General features: G+C 33.4%; 1 protein-coding gene across 3 annotated transcripts in view; it reads right to left on the minus strand.

Annotated features, from left to right (window-relative positions):
• Positions 1–18,672, minus strand: part of Pde8 (phosphodiesterase 8) — a 770,548-nt gene that overhangs the window by 545,313 nt on the left and 206,563 nt on the right. For all 3 annotated transcript variants that reach the window (XM_069816063.1, XM_069816068.1, XM_069816069.1), the window contains exon 3: positions 6,283–7,495. In XM_069816063.1, coding sequence (XP_069672164.1) covers positions 6,283–6,430 — 148 coding nt within the window. In that variant the 5' untranslated portion in view covers positions 6,431–7,495. The remainder of the gene's footprint in view (positions 1–6,282; positions 7,496–18,672) is intronic.

An 18,672-nucleotide genomic window follows, 5' to 3' on the forward strand; every position in this document is an offset into this window, starting at 1 on the left:
GAATACTATGGACACCTGAATCACACTTCACTCTCAATGATGGAGTCAATACAATTGTACAATATGGGAAACAGATAATCCATGTGCACGGACTCTCATTCTCAACACTTTCCACAGCCGTACAGTTCATCTTGATTGTTGACTTTGGCACTTATATTCATTTCAACCATATTAGTTGCTTTACAATAACCCTATACGTCTCACCAGAGGAGTCCGTAATAGTTTGTGTCAACTGCATTTACAAAGCAGTTTGCGCAAATTATTAGTATTACAAACGGCGCTATGTAATACCATGGTGAATCATTTGTAACATCTATAGAGACAAAATGCTCGTTTTAGTGTTGCCAACTCTATCATAGAAAACATGCTATTAAACAATGCATTATAACTTGACTAATAAATAAACAGAAGGAGAACAGAAAAAGAAGTAAACCTACTTGAAACCAAGTTCGTCCCCAATACGTTAGAAAAACTAGAGGAAATAAACACAGCTAATGTCTGTGCCATAAGGTTCGACTAAAGAAGTAAACAAACGGAGAAAAAAACTACGTTTCTTGACTCAATGTGGATATCCACCAACTGAATCCGCTTTTAAATTCTAGTAGTTCGCTGCTATCTTATCCGGCACCATTAAAAATTGAGAAGTTGGTAAGTCTGGTGGTCCGGAAGTTACCAGCTGATCAAAATAAGCTAGCTTTCAAATATATCTAAATAACGATTCTAATTAATTATTATGTTGCCTACAGTGTGTTCGAAGCGACGTTGTTTTCACTACATTTCTATATTTAAATAGCGAAATAGGAAAATCGATTAATACTATAATAAAATTCCTAACATTTACTTTTTGTAAGATATGTGAAACACTAAGTTATGGAAATAAAATTATAAACTCGTATTAAAAATAATTCATAATTCTAGTACAATTAATTGTAAAAATAATAATTTCGAATACAAATAATTATAGAAAATTCCGACTTTAGGTTAAGTTTTAACTGAACTCAAAATGCCTGAAAAGAACAATTTTGTGCTACTGTTAGAGAGAAAAATTTAATTGTAACAACATTGGCGAATGAATTTTCAAAATTTAAGGCGAAAGAATAGTGCATAGAAGTGTTAAGTCGATTTAGTTTAAGTATTTAAATGAGGACCACACCAGGCAACCCCCTCGTTGGACATGGGCTCTCCGAAATACACTGAAGAATAATCATTATGAAGTAAACTACTCCTTCGATATAGGAGAAAGCCAATGTTTAGCTACTTAAATATAACACGCGGAGCAAGTTCCTTGCAATCGGTAAGTATCATGTTTAGGTATAGCATGAAATTCAAGGAATATCATGGACAGTAAAAGAATCCATCATACGGGAATGAGCATTTAAGATTTGTTAATTTATTAAGTATAAAAAGTGAATCTGATACAACGTTAATACAAATTAATTATATTTCCTAAAATATATCTATCTATAAAACAGAACAATAAATAAATAAACAAGTACATAATTTTATGTTAAATTCTCCAGCACTATCCTTATATTTGTTTCGTTTTCAAGGCGTTTAATAATACTTACTTTGTCAGAAATACTCAGACGTAAACGTGTTTATGACATGATGTCTTACCGGTATGCGGGGACTTGGATTCTCGTTATAATACAACAGACCACGTTGTACTGTTTTCTGCTTTCTTTAGACTCATACGCATTCTACTAAATCAGCGGAGCAGTGTACATGATAATTTATCCTTTTGCAACAATAATTTTCCTTAATTTGTGAAAGCTTCAGTTTATGGGCATTCGGACAGACAAAATCCATACAGATTGATGAACAAACAAGCTGAATGACAAATTAAGATTGTCCCGCCAGCTGATACACGTGACTGATTTTGGAAGAATACCATCACGAAGGATGTAAAGTAAATCCTTTTCGCAATCTGGATATAAGAAAGGAGTGCATATCCTATAATCAACAAGTGAAACGCTTGTTTCGTTAAAACTGCTTTGAAAACAAAACTATTATGTTTTTGGTGGAATATTAAAGATAAACTTTACTTGGTAGGCTACTTATTCCGCACGATCGGGTCGTTGCTGCCAAACTGTATTCTCAAGAACTGAATTGCGTATACGATGCCTTTCGTAATCGCTATCCATTTTTAGTCAATCGAAAGCGAGTTCTTTATCATCTCCAGCCCATCATATGATTAAAACTAAGATTCAAGGCACTGGAGTTTTATTGGCATTACAGCGCACACATTGCACCCTTCAATTAAAGTTAATTTCGGTCGATGATCTATTTTCCATGTAGATGAAACTTCAATAATTTTGATAAGGTTCAGACTGCATTGCAATAATCTTTCCTGCCTTCAATTCCAACGAATAACGTCGCTGTGGAAATGATCAGGATGACGTCGAAATAATGGACCTAATATCGAAGAAGGATGAGTTTCTCCTGCTTTTTAACTCACTATAAAATAAATATTATACACCCTTTCAACAGTAATTTACTATGGAAAATATCAAATTTGTTATATTATATTTCATAGTGGAATCTGGACCTCACTGGAAGAACTGAATTATGTAATCGAAGAGCCAAAATAATTGATAATTCTAGCAGCAATAAAATTCATTCCGCAACGAAAGATTGGCAGAGAGACGCAAGCCGTTTCCTGCTTTTAGGAAATTCAGTTGCGGAGCCAGTCTTCTTGGAACTGTAATGGACGTACAAGATGCTATCAATATACTGTATATATCTCACGGCCACCTTGTCTGCATTACATTACAGAATCTGCGGCTTGGATCTCACAAAACAATTCTTATTCGTCCTAGAGGTAAAGTCGTTTAAGTCGCATGAAGTGCTTCACTAACGAGATACCAGCATATTTAGCAGGATAAACATATTACAAGTACAAATACTTAAAATCTGACGTTAAACCTTCAAGTATGATATGATATAATTTATATTTGTTATCAACATTTACATCCATGTAATGTGGACCTCACAATTTTGTATCCGATGCCACAATTATTCATTACAGATATACCTTTCGTAGACGCTCTTATTATTTAACTTTCGACCCCATTTAGGTTGATTAATATTCCCACCTTTAAAACCTAACAACTTAATTTAGATCATTCAAAATTGACACTTTTACGACTCTGTTCTTGATTTTCAAATTACTTATATCGACCACACACTGTTTCCAATAATACTTGTTACTAAAACATATTACACCATTGTCCAATATTTTCGTTATTATATCTGTTTCTTGTGTACATTTCATTTTCAGATCTCACCAATTTTCTACATATTATACTTCATTATCCTAGCTAGCCTCCCTCGCCATACTCCTCATCTATTTTCATTATCTCTATCGTTTTACTTAACTTCCTATTACACTCCTCTAATTAATTCAAATTTGACACTTTCATCACTCCGTTCTTGATTTTCAGTTCACTTAGTCTATATCGAACACACACTGTTTCTATTAATACTTGTTACTAAAACATATTACACCACTGTCCAATATGTTCGTTATTATGTCTGTTCCTTGTGCACATTTCATTTTCAGATCTCACTAATGTTAAACCTTCAAGTATATAGAATGCTTTCGGGAGTATTTATACATATAATTCTTATAATGATACTTTCATATTGTCTGGTAATTATAAAATGCTTATTTTTCTCAATATTCTTGACACTTTGATGTACATATTAAAAACTACGATTATTATAAGTTTCCAGATATTATTATTATTATTATTATTATTATTATTATTATTATTATTATTATTATTATTATTATTATTATTATTACAATTTAAAGAAACAACGGTGAAGGTTATTTATGAACTAGCCACTAGAGAAAATTGTTAAAACACCTTGAAAATGCCTAGTATTTATTGTATGGAGTAGTGGAAATTGGATGTGATCACTGGGAGAGCTGTATGCCCACCCAGCTCGCACCTTATTTATATAACAAATTCGTCGTGCATGAATGAAAAACATCGCCATATTTCGTGAATATGACGTAATTTGTGGGAGACATTAAAGTGATTTTCAGTGTTGCAACACCTCTCACATAATACTACATACCAAACCTAACCTAACCTAACCTGTCACATAATACTATACACCTGTAGTAACATTCCTCACGTTTAGTATCATTTCGTTTGCAAATGGCGTCATGGCAGGAGCCATCTAGTGGAAGAAATGGAACGTGATGGCGGGTGACTCTGTCTCCATTTTTCATAATTACATAATTAATCAATGTGTTAATGCTATGATAATTCCACATAAATATTGCAGTACAATTTGATATGTGTTGTGACTATGATAAAGGTGTTGAAAACTGGTGTTTTTAGCACTACATTGTCAGTGATAAAAGTGTGTAATGTTCGTTCAATGAATTAAATAACTTAATATGTTTCCTGTTAGATACTTCTAACTGTACTAAATTATTTTAATCGATAAATAAGGGTACTGGGTAGTGTTATAAGCAGTATTTTCGCTTATAAATATGAATATATAAAATATGTTGTTCCTCTGTTTCCATCAAACACAGGCTAATATCCTTTGCACCGTGTGATATACAAATGTTGGTGAGTTGTGAGCTGGCCACAGAAACAAATTATCATTCATTTTTAATGTAAGCATGGCAGAGAGAAAAGTCTATTGAAAAAAATGCGATTGTCAATAGTTACGATCATCTATTACAAAAAATTTTAATCTCACACTTTTCAAACTTTCACTCTATATTACTTGAGAAAAATAATAATAGTAATCCGTGGCGCTATAGCCTATGAAGGGACCCACACCGACCAGCCGGCTCCTGGCCTCACGTCCACATGACGAAGCAGAGGTGGACGATCATCCAACCAGAATGGAGGTATCGTGTGGTTACACGATGGTCCCCAATGCCGTTATAGCTGACTTTCGCAACCGGATTTCGCCAACTATCGTAGCTCCCCAAATGCATCACGATGCTGGGTGGGCACCGGTCCCATACACTGGCCGAAATTTCATGAGAAAATTTCTCCTTCCATGAGGACTCGAACCAGCGCGCATTACGTAACGTGAGTCTTAGGCAGGATGCCATGTGGGCGTGAGGCCAGCAGCCGGCTGGTCGGTCTAGGCCCTTCACGGGCTGTAGCGCCACGGATTATTATTAATTTGTTTCTGTAGACACTTCACAACTCACCAATATTTGTTTATCACACGGTGCAAATGACATTAGTCTGTGTTTGATAGAAACAGAGGAAATAGTAATATATAGCGGTATGTTGAAGTTTTCATGGTCGAGGAGAAGATTGAAAAAGCGAAACGTAGTTGAGCTTTTTTAATTTCCGAGAACAAGAAAACAAACATACCGCTCGTGTATCGTACATTATTTTGTGCGAAGATTATTTATTACATACCTGAAAGGCGAATTTCTAATTAGTTGCAATGAAATCTCCATGTTGGTTTCTGTTTAATGACGGCAACTTCGGAAAACCAAAATATCTTTCTTCAACATTGTTGCTATAAAATGTTTTCTGTGTTTACTATACTCCAGCAGGCCGTGATATAAGTCTGTCTTTTTTTCCCCCCAGTCTATAAATGCGAACTTAAAACAAACGGTAAGGTTATGTAATGATTTATTTTTCATTTTAATAATTTAACAATATTATTTATATAACATATTGCAGTAATAATATCCGCATCTGAAATCTTGTTGATTTTTTCACGGCTTCCTTAATGTTACTTGCATCAGGAATGCAATAAGTTTCGTGGAGTAGTAGACTTTACTTAATTTTTGCAAATATTTAAAACAATAATTAACATTGCAATTTAGATGAAATTGCAGTGGTAAGTTTCCAATTTATAATTATTACTATGTTAAACGTCTCTAAAAATAATATGTTAAAAGCCTAAAGCAGTAAAATGAATGTCGCGCTTAAGCGGTAAGAAGAGGGAAATTGTTGTGTGTTACGTTGGGAATACTGAATGTGGTATTTCACACTTACCGCGTATTGGTTCTGTGCGGAAAACAAGCAAATACGCACGATCTCGCACAAAATATATTTTATATATAGGCCTATATCAATATTTATGCGCGAAAAACTGTTAATAACATTACTCAATAACCGTAACTACATTGCATCACATGCATTTTTCTCGTATCTTCGGAATTGCTTATTCTAAAATTGATCTAATTAATAAACGAAATTATTTATTGCAACATCAAACCAAAGCGACATAAATGAATATCTTAGCAACGCAACAAACAAGAATAATTGCGAGGTGCCTTACCTGTGGTAACGTGTGTGCTGTTACCAGTGGTGTCGGCTGGTACACCCTCCCCGTCTTCGGCTGGTCCATTGCGATGATTGTTGTTATTGCTGGTGGTGGTAGTGTTCGCGTGTTGGTGGTGGTGCAGAATACTTGGCGTGCAGCCCATGCCGCACCACAGTTATCCGATACAAAACTTTACACCCTAAAAACAACCGCCGTCAACACGTCACACAACACAGCTGGCAATGCTCATTATACCTCAAAGCACATGTAACAGAACTATACGCGATTCTCGATAAAGAGGCAATTTGCATCACACGTTTGGCCTAAATACACAGAAACCAAACAAGAGCCACGTGATCAACTGTAATTATAACTCTTCAGATGGATTTTTGAAGCACTTCACACGGATTTGACTTTATATGCTGTTCCACGGAACTTGTATGTAGTTCACTAAATCTTCAAGTGCGACTTAACTCACAGACATAGACGACACGGATATACGTTGAGGAAATCGTGGTTGAAACTATTAATTTACAATATTGAATATACCCTGGTTTTGATCCGGGCTTCACCACTATCAAAGTTGTAGAAGCATCAAAGAACATCAAACACGTGCGTGCGGCGACTGATGAAAGAAAACTAACTAGTACAACATCCCTAGAACGCCTTATCCTAACACTTCGATGAGGACCACGTCATGCAACGGCACACATACTGGTCTTAGTAACACGCTGAATTCGTTTTCACAGCCTCAGGCAGTGGTATAACTGTTCCAATTCAAGAATTCCATCTCGATCAAGGTAGTAAACGCGATTTAAGATGTTGTAAGACTTTTCAATGCGCCTTTAAATAATAATTAAAAAGTTCTGTGCGTGTCTTTTACACTTCAAGTAGAAACTGCGGTTCCTGCACACTTAAAAAAGTTCTTTTTATGGTAGTTTCAATTTTGGCTAGTGCTGAATACATATACTTTCAACGCACCAAAACAGATTTGGATCATTACTCTTCCTCTGGGTTCACCACACCCGACGTTGTTGAGATGAATCGTTACGGAGGTGAGGAGCCGCTCCCTGTTGCTGCAGGAGCCCAAGGCGGCCTCTTCTCTTCAACAGCATTCCCGTACCACAGACTCTGGCAGAAGGCAGTCGTCACATATTCTCTCCCTCTCTGCCGGTACCACTCCCGCGGTCTGCCGGCCACAGTCTGTCTCCCCGGGCATCTGCTCCACCTGTGTAGGAGAACATCTTCGTTTACGTCAGCTGTTTCAACTGCCAGCAAGCAAGTTTTGCAATAATAAATGTGATCAGGTGATCACAACAAACGACAACACGTTTCGTGTTTTATAATTAGACGCAAATCCCCCTTCTCCGGAAGTAGATAACATAAAACTGCTTCATCACCAAACTACAATATTTGTTTGGGAATACCATAAACAATTATTTTTATAGCGTTAACTCAAAGAAATTATAGGACTGTTCGTTTATACATACAGAGTGGAAGTGAAACAGTCTTGCAGATTTCCAGAACGAATAGCTCATATTATATGTAACAAAAAACTATAATATCATATTGGTGTAAAGTGGAGTTTTCCAGAAAAAAAAGTTTTTTCTTTTTCCAAATGTTCCACAATCTCTTAATCGGTAACTAGTGCGAGTAGGATCGTGATTTTTGCTCACATCGATAGGAAATCTAATAAAGAATAATTTATCCCTCTGGCGTATTTCAATAGCGTGAACGGTTTTCGTGTAAATTTAATTTTAAAAACATCTAATTTCCAATTATTATGATGTACCGGAGTACACATATTTCCATGCAGGAATTCTGCATTACCATATGATGAAGGTTGGCTAGAAGAGAGAAAACTTCTCTTCGACGCCGGGACTTGAAACTGGATTATATAATTTGATTAATAGGGTAAAATTGTATACCTCGGCAGTTTGAATTATATATGGATATAATAAAGAGAATTGCAATGGAAACTGCCAGGGCAATTACTCCCCCTAATTTATTGGGAATTGATCGTAGAATGGCATATGCGAATAAAAAATATCATTCTGGTTGAATATGTACTGGAGTTATTAATGGATTTGCTGGTTTTTTATGGGTTTTTATTTTGTTATTAATGACATAGTTTATTTTATTGAATGGGATATTATTAGCTTTAATTCTGGATCTGTTGTTGTAACATTTTTATTTGATTGAATGTCTTTAATATTTATAGGTTTTTTTTATCTCTTCTTTAGTTATTTTATATAGTGATGATTATATAGATGGGGATGTAAATATTAATTGGTTTATTTTATTGGTTCTTATATTTGTAATATCTATAATGTTTTTAATTATTAGACCTAATATAATTAGAATTTTATTGGGTTGGGATGGTTTAGGTTTGGTTTCTTACTGTTTAGTTATTTATTATCAAAATGTTAAATCTTATAATTCAGGTATAATTACTGCAATATCTAATCGGATTGGGGATGTTTGTTTACTAATAGCGATTTCGTGAACATTAAATTTTGGAAGATTAAATTACATTTATCATTTGGAGTTATTAAAGGGTAGTTTTGAAACAGAAATTATTTTTTTTCTTGTAGTTACAGCGGCCATAACTAAGAGAGCTCAAATTCCATTTTCTTCACATGCTGACGCTTTATCCACTAAGCCACACCAGATTCCAGTTCCGATGCCGGATCGAATCCCCTCAGTCTGTCAGAATCGGATTCACGACTATCATTCAAGCCACCCGTCGGAAGACGAACTATCACTGCACATATAGTGTACTCAGAATTTATAAATATTAAATGTGGAGTTCTCCAGAGTTTAATTGTAGGTCTATTACAGTTTTTAGTTTATAGTAATGATTTAGCAGCAACCATAAATAATTTGTCCCAAGTAATCTTATTAATTACAGATAATACAAGTCTGATTATCTCAAGTAAACAATACGATCATTTTACAAACAACACTTTTAAGTGCAGTGTTAAATCTCAATGTTTTAGTGCAAACAAACTGGCACTTAATGCAGATAAAACCATTGTAATCAAATTTAGTACACACAATAGTCCTCAGTTTTCCTATAACATTACATTAAATGTAACTAATCTGAAAGAATCTATAAGCACTAAATGTATTGGTTCAGAGTTGATAATCACTTGAACTGGAAAACACATAAAGCTTGTATTACTCCTAAATTGAGGTTTTTCTGTTATGAATTTTGCAAACCAAAAGGATACTGAATTATTCTGTAAATAACAGAAATTTCTGACTTTTTAAATACAGTGTGCCTCTAAAAAATGTTAACACATATGGATAGTGACAGTATATACACTAACTTCAGAATTTCTCTAGCCTACTTGTTCACAATTGAGTTCAACACAATGTAAGGAACCTTTCCCATGTGACATGTAGAGCTTGGATTCACATTTCTTTTCGAATTGCTGCAATGACGTGCAATATCCTCTCTCGCAGATCGTCAACATTGCGAACCTTGGTTGCATATACACGGTCTGTCAGCATACCCTAAAAATCGCAGGGAGCAAGATCCGACGAATGTACTGGTCATTGTATTGGTCCTCCTCTACCAATCCATGTCTTTGAAATGTTTCATCATCATCATCATCATCATCATCATCATCATCATCATCATCGTCACTCCAAAGATTAGGCAATTGCCCGTTCCGACTTCATAATTCATCAGCCCAGCGTTTTCTAGATCTCCCGACGTCACGCCTTCCTCTTGCTTGATAATTTCTTGCTAACAATGGATAAATGTTTCATTAAGGGTCAATTTAAGAGGGCAGTGTATTATGATAATAAATTATTAAAAGAATTTTAGTTTTTTATTCTTTAAATGGGCAGAAATTTGATCTAAACAAATGTAACATTTTAAAATTTATTTTCATAATGAAAAATTGCATTTGTTCAGATAAAAAATTTCTGAACATTTAAAGGACAAAACTAAAATGTTTCCTATCACTTATTATCGTAATACACGCTTTCTTAAATTGACTTAGCATATTCGGGATTAAATCAATGGCTTTCCCAAAACATGCTATGGTATATTTTCATTTTTCAAAGGTGGTGTAGACCGATAAGCAAATATGTAAATGTAATTTTAACAGCATGACTTTCAAAACACAGTAATTATTTTGCATCTAGCATGTTCGTAACTTACTTGTTTCAACTTATGCAATATAGTACTTCCCACATGAAGAGTCAATAGCATATGTAATTGTTTCACATTTCATTCTGTGTTCAATTTTAACATTTATGATAAAATGCAATACTATTAGGTAATCACTTGACAATATGTATATGTAATTCTCAATAGCAGAATTTTTCAAATATAGTAATTATTTAGCATGAAGCATGTTCGTAACCTGCTTGTTTCAATTTATGCATTAGATGGAACACAATACTTCCACATTCAATAATATATGTAATTATTTCACGTCATGATTTAATTTGTATCCAATCTTAACATTTATGATAAAATGAAAACATTGTTCATGTAAACAGCTGAGTCAGTGCACATCTAATTATAATATAACATTTATCTAGCCAAGTGGTAACCATGTTTGTTTGCCCGAATATTACTTCACTCAACTTATATTCGTAATTAGTATTCAGTGTGTACAATATGACACTTATGATGATCTGATGATGGCAAGCAATTGCCGAAAACGTTACTCCAATCAATAAATGTGACATAGTTAATAATTAAGACTACACATTACATGATAAGCAAGAAGACGGACCCATTTAACCTATATCCACTTTATTTATGCTATGGAATGTTTCATATAAAATAATTTTTATCTCGAAAAGGAAGCAAAAGCGAACAAAATATTGTATTAAACATTTTATTTGAAATATCTCAAAGAATATCCCACTGAAATTAATTATACATTACTTACGGTTCACCTGTATAAATGCATGCATTTTTTCTGATTTTTAGTAAATGAACTCTCGTAGTTGACTCTCAACAGTCATAGGTGAAACAGCATCAGCAATAATAATAATAATAATAATAATAATAATAATAATAATAATAATAATAATAATAATAATAATCATATAATTATTGATAAATATATTTCGACATTCCCGAACTTGGGAGTCCAGGATTACGTTACCCCGGACTCTAACAAATGTTTGGACTCTCGGATTTATCAGGCTAAACAGGGAGGGGTGGTAACCTTCTACAGAGTTGCCCAGTCAGGTCCTTTGAGACGTTACCTTTATAAGTACTTAAAATCAATAATTCTGGGAACTGAACACGGGGTCATGTGTTGTTGTTGCCGGTACGAATGTACAATACGACTTATATTACATTTATAAAAGACAATATGGATTATTAATCATGCTTGATTAACAGCCTATGTTTTAGAGTGAAGGAAAACATTACAAAACAAAACTCTTAACAAAAGATCAGATAAGAAATGCTTCAGCCATGTACCCACTAGGCTTGAGGTACAAAGAAAAGTTGCTTGGAGAAAGAAATGGCATAATAGTTGCGTCTGACTCGTACGCAAGATGTGGGCAGAGAACTGCCTTATGCTAATATTTATTAGCCAGGAAGAAGTTTACAGTGGGGTCATAACTCTACACAGTATATTCCGTTATATATTCTGTAGAGACTAAAATTAATATTAACGCTATAAATAATTTATTAATGCAGCATTACAAAGGTACGATATATTAATTATATATGACAACTTGCTACTTCCCAACATAATGGTTAATATATATAGTTTTTTTCAACAACAGGTCTGTCTTCCTACATAAGAATATTAGCTTTCAGATACAAAGTACATTATAATTCTTGCAACATAACTTAAACTATTCTAGGCAATTAGTTATTCTTTACTTCAAGTCTTTTTTTTTTTGTGTTAATATATGGCACCGAAAATTTTTCATATGATAAGACATATCCATGTGATAATCCCACGAGAACATTTCTCAGTCAATGAACGAGCTCTTTGACGCTAGACTGATCAATGAGAATCAAATTACACTGATAGCTGAAAGCATACTGCTCAAAATTAATGTGATAGATAGTTTTTCCTCATACGTTCATTTGTTTTATCTGTATCGTCTCTGTTTCAGGAATCAAGCAATAACGTGAAACTCGCAGTTTCAAAATGCAACAATAATTGTGCATTTAATTACTGCAAGTAAAAATGTTTCCAATACAATTAAATATGTTGAAAATTGTAAATAAGTTATGATAAAAGAGTTCAAAATGAAATGTTGTTATAACCTCAAATTTTCAGTTGTTTTTATTCCAAGGAGTCTTTTATTCTTATCATCTCTGCTTCGATTCGACTGTTTTTCTGAATCTTATTATTATTATTATTATTATTATTATTACCTCGAATGTATAGTTGTTCAGAATTATAGTTGTTCGCATTGGAACTATCTTATCGAATACAATTCGTAATAATAGTTACTCCCAGGTAATTTAGTTTCGCTTTTAAACTCATTGTTTGCTGTCATTAGATAGTTATTTTTCGACTTCCGGTCTCGAAATAATTATCATGACAACAAAGATTCGTTAAGCTCAATTAAATTACCGGAAAACTATCAGCACTCGTATTATAGAAGATAATCTAAGTATCGAAAATATAAGTAAGCCTACTAGACGCTTTGATAGGAAAGCAGTATTGTTTCTCTTTATTAAAAAGTGTAGACGCTTTGATAGGAAATCAGTATTGTTTCTCTTTATTAAAAAATTAACAATCATGAATAAATATTTTTTATATTTACAGTAATCACCCTGTATGCGCGGGTGATAAGTTCCGAAACCCACAGGGGATAATAGCAAACCCTATAAATATACCGTTGGTAAGGTTGCTACTGCAGCACGTGCCAGGAAAGTGAGAGGTAAATGTAAGGTAATACCACTAAGGACAGCGTTGCTGATTTGTATTACCACGGACTATGAATACAGGATGCAACTAATGTGAATAAATTCTAGATTTTCTATAAAACTTCTTATTAAGACGCTAGCCGCTAAAATACGTAAAAAAAATGTCGCCGATGTTAATCGCGGATACAGATTCCGCGAATAAGGGGGATTACTGTACTATTTAATTGCAGCTCTTTTAAAACTTGCATAAATCTACCAATGGAAATTGACCTTTATCATTTCCTTCTACTGGCGATCGAGGTCTTATATTGTGAAGAATTTACAACTCTTCTTCCTATGTGTATCAATTGGGAAAATTTTTACTTTTATAGATGCATCAAATCATATGGATTCATTGTAACTTATGAAATCAATTAAGAAAATATATTACATTTTACTATAAAATAAACATTAATTAATACATAACTAGGAACAGAGTTATTGAGAACAAAAAATAAAAAAAAAAATGTTAATGAAGGTTTCGAGCAAACAAGTCAGCCTCGTATAACATGAAAAACATGTAGACGTAAATAAGTTATAAAATCTATATATGCATAGAATCTATACTAATAATAAATCTGTAGCCGAAATTTTTCTGGTAATTTTCGATTTTCCAAAAATAATTGGTCCTAACATATATAATTAACCACCCTGAAACCGAAAATCGCTTTTTTGACATTTTTGTTTGTATATCTGTCTGTATGTATGTTTGTTACCTTTTCACGCGATAATGGCTGAACGGATTTCGATGAAAATTGGAATATAAATTAAGTTCGTTGTAACTTAGATTATAGGCTATATGGCATTCAAAATACATTATTTAAAAGGGGGGTTATAAGGGGGCCTGAATTAAATAAATCCAAATATCTCGCTTATTATTAGTTTTTATTAAAAATGTTACATAACAAACATTTCTTTAAAAATAATTTCCGATAAGTTTTATTCTTTGAAAAATTTTGATAGGACTGATATTTAATGAGATAAATGAATTTTAAAATTAAAATAACTGCCATCTAAGGCCGTGTAATGAAATAAACAAATGACTTTGTCTATAAGGGGCATTGGTCAACAACAATCGAAAGCTATGAATCATAGCCTACAGAAAATGTTTCTGTGTTCGTATGAAGCAATATCGGAAGCTAAATTAACCGATTTGTATAATAATTATGTTACTTCTGTAATATTGTTAGATACCTGCAAAAATGTAAGAGATAAACTTTTATTTGAATATAATGATCATTCAGCAAAAATATATTACGCCACTATTGAGTTCATAAAGAGAGGTACTGGTTTAACATCACAAAATATATGATTTTAATTGAGAATAACAATAACTAAAACAATAAGAAGTGCTATTTTCGGAAATATATTTATTTTTTGGAAATGAATTGTTAAAAGGACTTAACTCCATGCATTATAAACGCCTTAAAGTACATTGAAAACGTTTCGGAAATGAAAAATGTTGTAATAAACATGTCAGAGAATAACAGTAGCAACAGTTACTGTAATTTGAATTGAAGTCACACAATTGAATCAGACGGCAAACAGTTTTTTTTAGTTTTCTCAAAAGTAGAGTCAATGGACTTAAGTCCTTTTAACAAGTCATGATTCAATTAATTATTTCACCATTGGAAAATGTAGTTTCTCTGTATGGACATAATGCTATAGTGTTATTACAGTAACTTCTGAGTGAATTGAGGACAGGTAAGATTAAAATAGCTTCTTATGCACAGAAAACTTGATAGGTTATTCTGTATATTCATTTCCTGTAATTCTTATAATAATGTTTATGAACATTAACGAACAACGAGAGTGTATTGATTTAGTATGCAGTAATAGTACGTTAGCTTAGCAATCCATTATTTTATAATTCAAATTTTAACTATGCTCAATTGAATCGTGTTAAAATACATATTCAATAAATGCAATGCAAAAAAATTGGGTAATGAGCCAAGCAGATTATGTTGCGCTGTTGTAAAAGTTGTTCCTCCTGAGATTCAAGAGCTCCCACAACAAATTAAAAACTTTATAATTCGTGTACATCCGTTATCAACACACTTTTTCATAATATAATATAATATAAACATAATAATAAATCTGTAGCCAAAATTTTTCCGTTAATTTTCGCTTTTCCAAAAATAATTGGTAATAACAATTAAGAAACATGTTAAAGGAATTGTCATTGCACCAAATGAGTGGTCTCTGGATCAAAATGATCGCATTTTAATATTTTAAATACAATTTAAATTAAGTAACATATTAAACTATTTATCTTTCTATCAAACACGAATGTTCCCTGGATCAAATGTCCTATTTTAATTATGTAATTACTTTATATTTATTTCTAACGGGTGCAGCGGAGCGCACGGGTACAGCTAGTTATTAATAAAACTTTAAAACACAGTTTGTTCAAGACAATCGCTACACTAGCTCTCATTTATAGAAATAGGACATGAATATTTTCAGAACAAATTATAGGAAATTAAAATTCTGTTAATCACAAATGCAAATTTCTAAAAAAAAATATTACAATTTTCTGCAGACTTCACGAAATAAAATGATAATAAAATACGCATAGTTTACGAGAAAATGAAACAAAAAAAATGTATTAAACGCTTTGAACCTTTAGAAAGAATGAATGAGGTTCGAATACCAAAAGTGATGGTAGGATTATGTTAAATGGAAAATGAAGAAAATGATGGGCATCGAAATAGCCTACTTCTTGAGGAGAAGACTCAGACGTGAGTAGTGAAGCAAGATGAGATGGTGATGAAAAGTAACAAGTGGAGGAGTAAAAGGAAGAAGGAGAAGAATAAAACTGGACTACAGAGGCTTAAGAGTGGGAAGAGGACGAAGAGGGAATAAAAGGAAGGACAACGTGAATAGAAACAAGGGAATTTCAAAATAGAATGAGTAGCAAAGCAAGAAGGAACAGGAGAAGTAGCAGAAGAGTAGAAGAATGAAAAGGAGCAGTAAAGTGGGAGAAGGATCAGAGAGGTCAGAAGAGGAGGAGCATGTGGGTGGGAGAAGGAGAAGAAACAGATGGTTTGAAGAGGGGGAAGGAGCAGTAGGGTGGGAGAAGGAGCAATGGTGTGGGAGAAAAAACAGATGAGTGGAAGTTGAAGAAGGAACAGATGATTGGGAGAATTGGGAGCAGTGGGTGGGAGAAGGAGAAAAAGCAGTGGGCAGGAGAGGGAAGAGTGTATTGGAGGAGAAGTGGGCTAGGAGGAGAAGTGGGCTAGGAGGAGAAGCAGTGGGCTGGGAGGAGGAGCAGTGAGGTGAGAGGAGGAGCAGATTGGTGGGAGGAGCAGATGATTGGGAGGAGAAGATGGGTGAAAAAAGAAGTAGGATCAGACTGGCAGGAGAAGGAGCAGATGAGTGGGAGAAGGAGGGAGAGTGTGGTGGAAGGAGAAGGAGCAGTGATGTGGAAGAGGAACAGTGTGGTTAGAGAAGTAGAAGCACATACATGAGAGAATGAGAGAAGTGAGGAAGGAGGAGAAATATGAGATACGGATAGAATGAGAAGGGTAAGGAGGAGAAAGGGAGAGTTGATCAAGAGAGTTAGAAGGAGAAACAGAAAAAGGAGGAGGGAAGGGAGGATTAATGGGGTATTAGGGGGAGATAGGGAGAGAATATGAAAAGGGCAAAGAGAAAGACAAGAAAAGAGAAGAAGAGTGGATAAGATTATGAGAACTAAGAAAGAGGACTCTTTCATGTACAAGCCGTGCAATTTCATCAGGTTCCCTGTCGGATGTCATCCTGGATACAATGAATTTAGCTAGCACGAAAACGCTTCATAGGAATTTAAAATTTCTGTGGACTATTGAGCTATTACAACACAATTTAATAAATTAGTCGTTATAAATCCTAACATGTACAGTATATACCGAATTACTGTTTTATTAAATGCTACTGATTATAAATTTAAGAACTGTAATAAATCATTCAAACGTTTGACCTTTCTTTGCAAAAGTCACTATGTCGAAAATCAGTATTTTCAGAAGCTATACAATTTTGGTCCAAGCTCATTATCATAATTATTCCTGCACGTATTGGACGCAGTGCCCTGTTTACATTCTTCTGCCAGCTTTCTTGGAGTCCTCCCAAAGATCTAGAAGGTAGAAGTACAGTGAGCACAGGGGGACATGTTGGCAATTGAGTGTGTGTTTACAGATGTGAAATGTCATTGCTTGTATTTTTAATTCATACAGAATACCACTATTTCAGTCTATAACCAATATGAAACGTTAGCATTGGGTAATTAGGATGGGGTAGTACTTATGGGCCGTATTCATAGACATTCTTAGCGCGGGCTTCCGGTGGATGATCAGCGAACTAACGTTTTTCGTATTCATAAACCAGTGTTAGCGATATGATATGATATGATATGATATGATATGATATGATATGATATGATATGATATGATATGATATGATATGATATGATATGATATGATATGATATGATATGATATATGATATGAAACGATATATGATACGATATATGATACGATACGATACGATACGACATATGATATGATATGATATATGATATGATATGATATGATATGATATGATATGATATGATATGATATGATATGATACGATATGATATATGATACGATATATGATATATGATACGATATATGATATGATATGATATGATATGATATGATATGATATACAGTATGATATGATATGAATCCTGTACAAGTAACCAGTCGATAGTCAGGGCTACTTTAGCACGCTAGTAGCGCGGGCTAGCGAAATGTCTATGAATAGCACCCTATAAAACTATATTAATCCACTAGATTTGTTACAGAGAACAATCATTAAAATATGTCTAAAAAACCTATTGATTATCCTACGGAAAAATTGCTTTTAGAATTTAAAGTCTTGAAAGTAGCCTACATCAAATTTATATCAATGCATTATTAAATTTTATAAATAAAAATCACACATATTTCAGATAATATACTCACAAACACAAAACCAAAGGCATGGATACAATACGTTTGTTTGAACCGAACTGTTTAACAAGCACTGCTTTTAACCACAGTACTAATATCGCCCCTAGAATTTATAACAAATTAATAAAGAGATATCGACATCTATTTACCTACAACAGTTTGAAATTTAAAAATGTACCCTATGTAATCAATTTATTATGAGTAATTATTAATTTTTAGGTGTTATTTTATTGTAATTTATTAATGTAAATTTATTATGTATCGAATTCTCCCCTGAGCACGAGGACACATTCTTTCGGGGGAGTGCTAGAATCTTGTTAATTTACAATTATTTTCTATGTATTGTATTTTTCTGGCAATAAACAATATTATTATTATTATTATTATTATTATTATTATTATTATTATTTAAACAATTAATGAAATTAAAGAATTGAAATTTATTATTAATATACTAATATTATTCAAATTAATACCTCAAATTCTTATTTATTTTATGGAAAATCGCTCATTTTATGGATATTAA

Source organism: Periplaneta americana, chromosome 17 (genome assembly GCF_040183065.1).
Source record: "Periplaneta americana isolate PAMFEO1 chromosome 17, P.americana_PAMFEO1_priV1, whole genome shotgun sequence".
In the NCBI taxonomy this organism is placed as follows: domain Eukaryota; kingdom Metazoa; phylum Arthropoda; class Insecta; order Blattodea; family Blattidae; genus Periplaneta; species Periplaneta americana.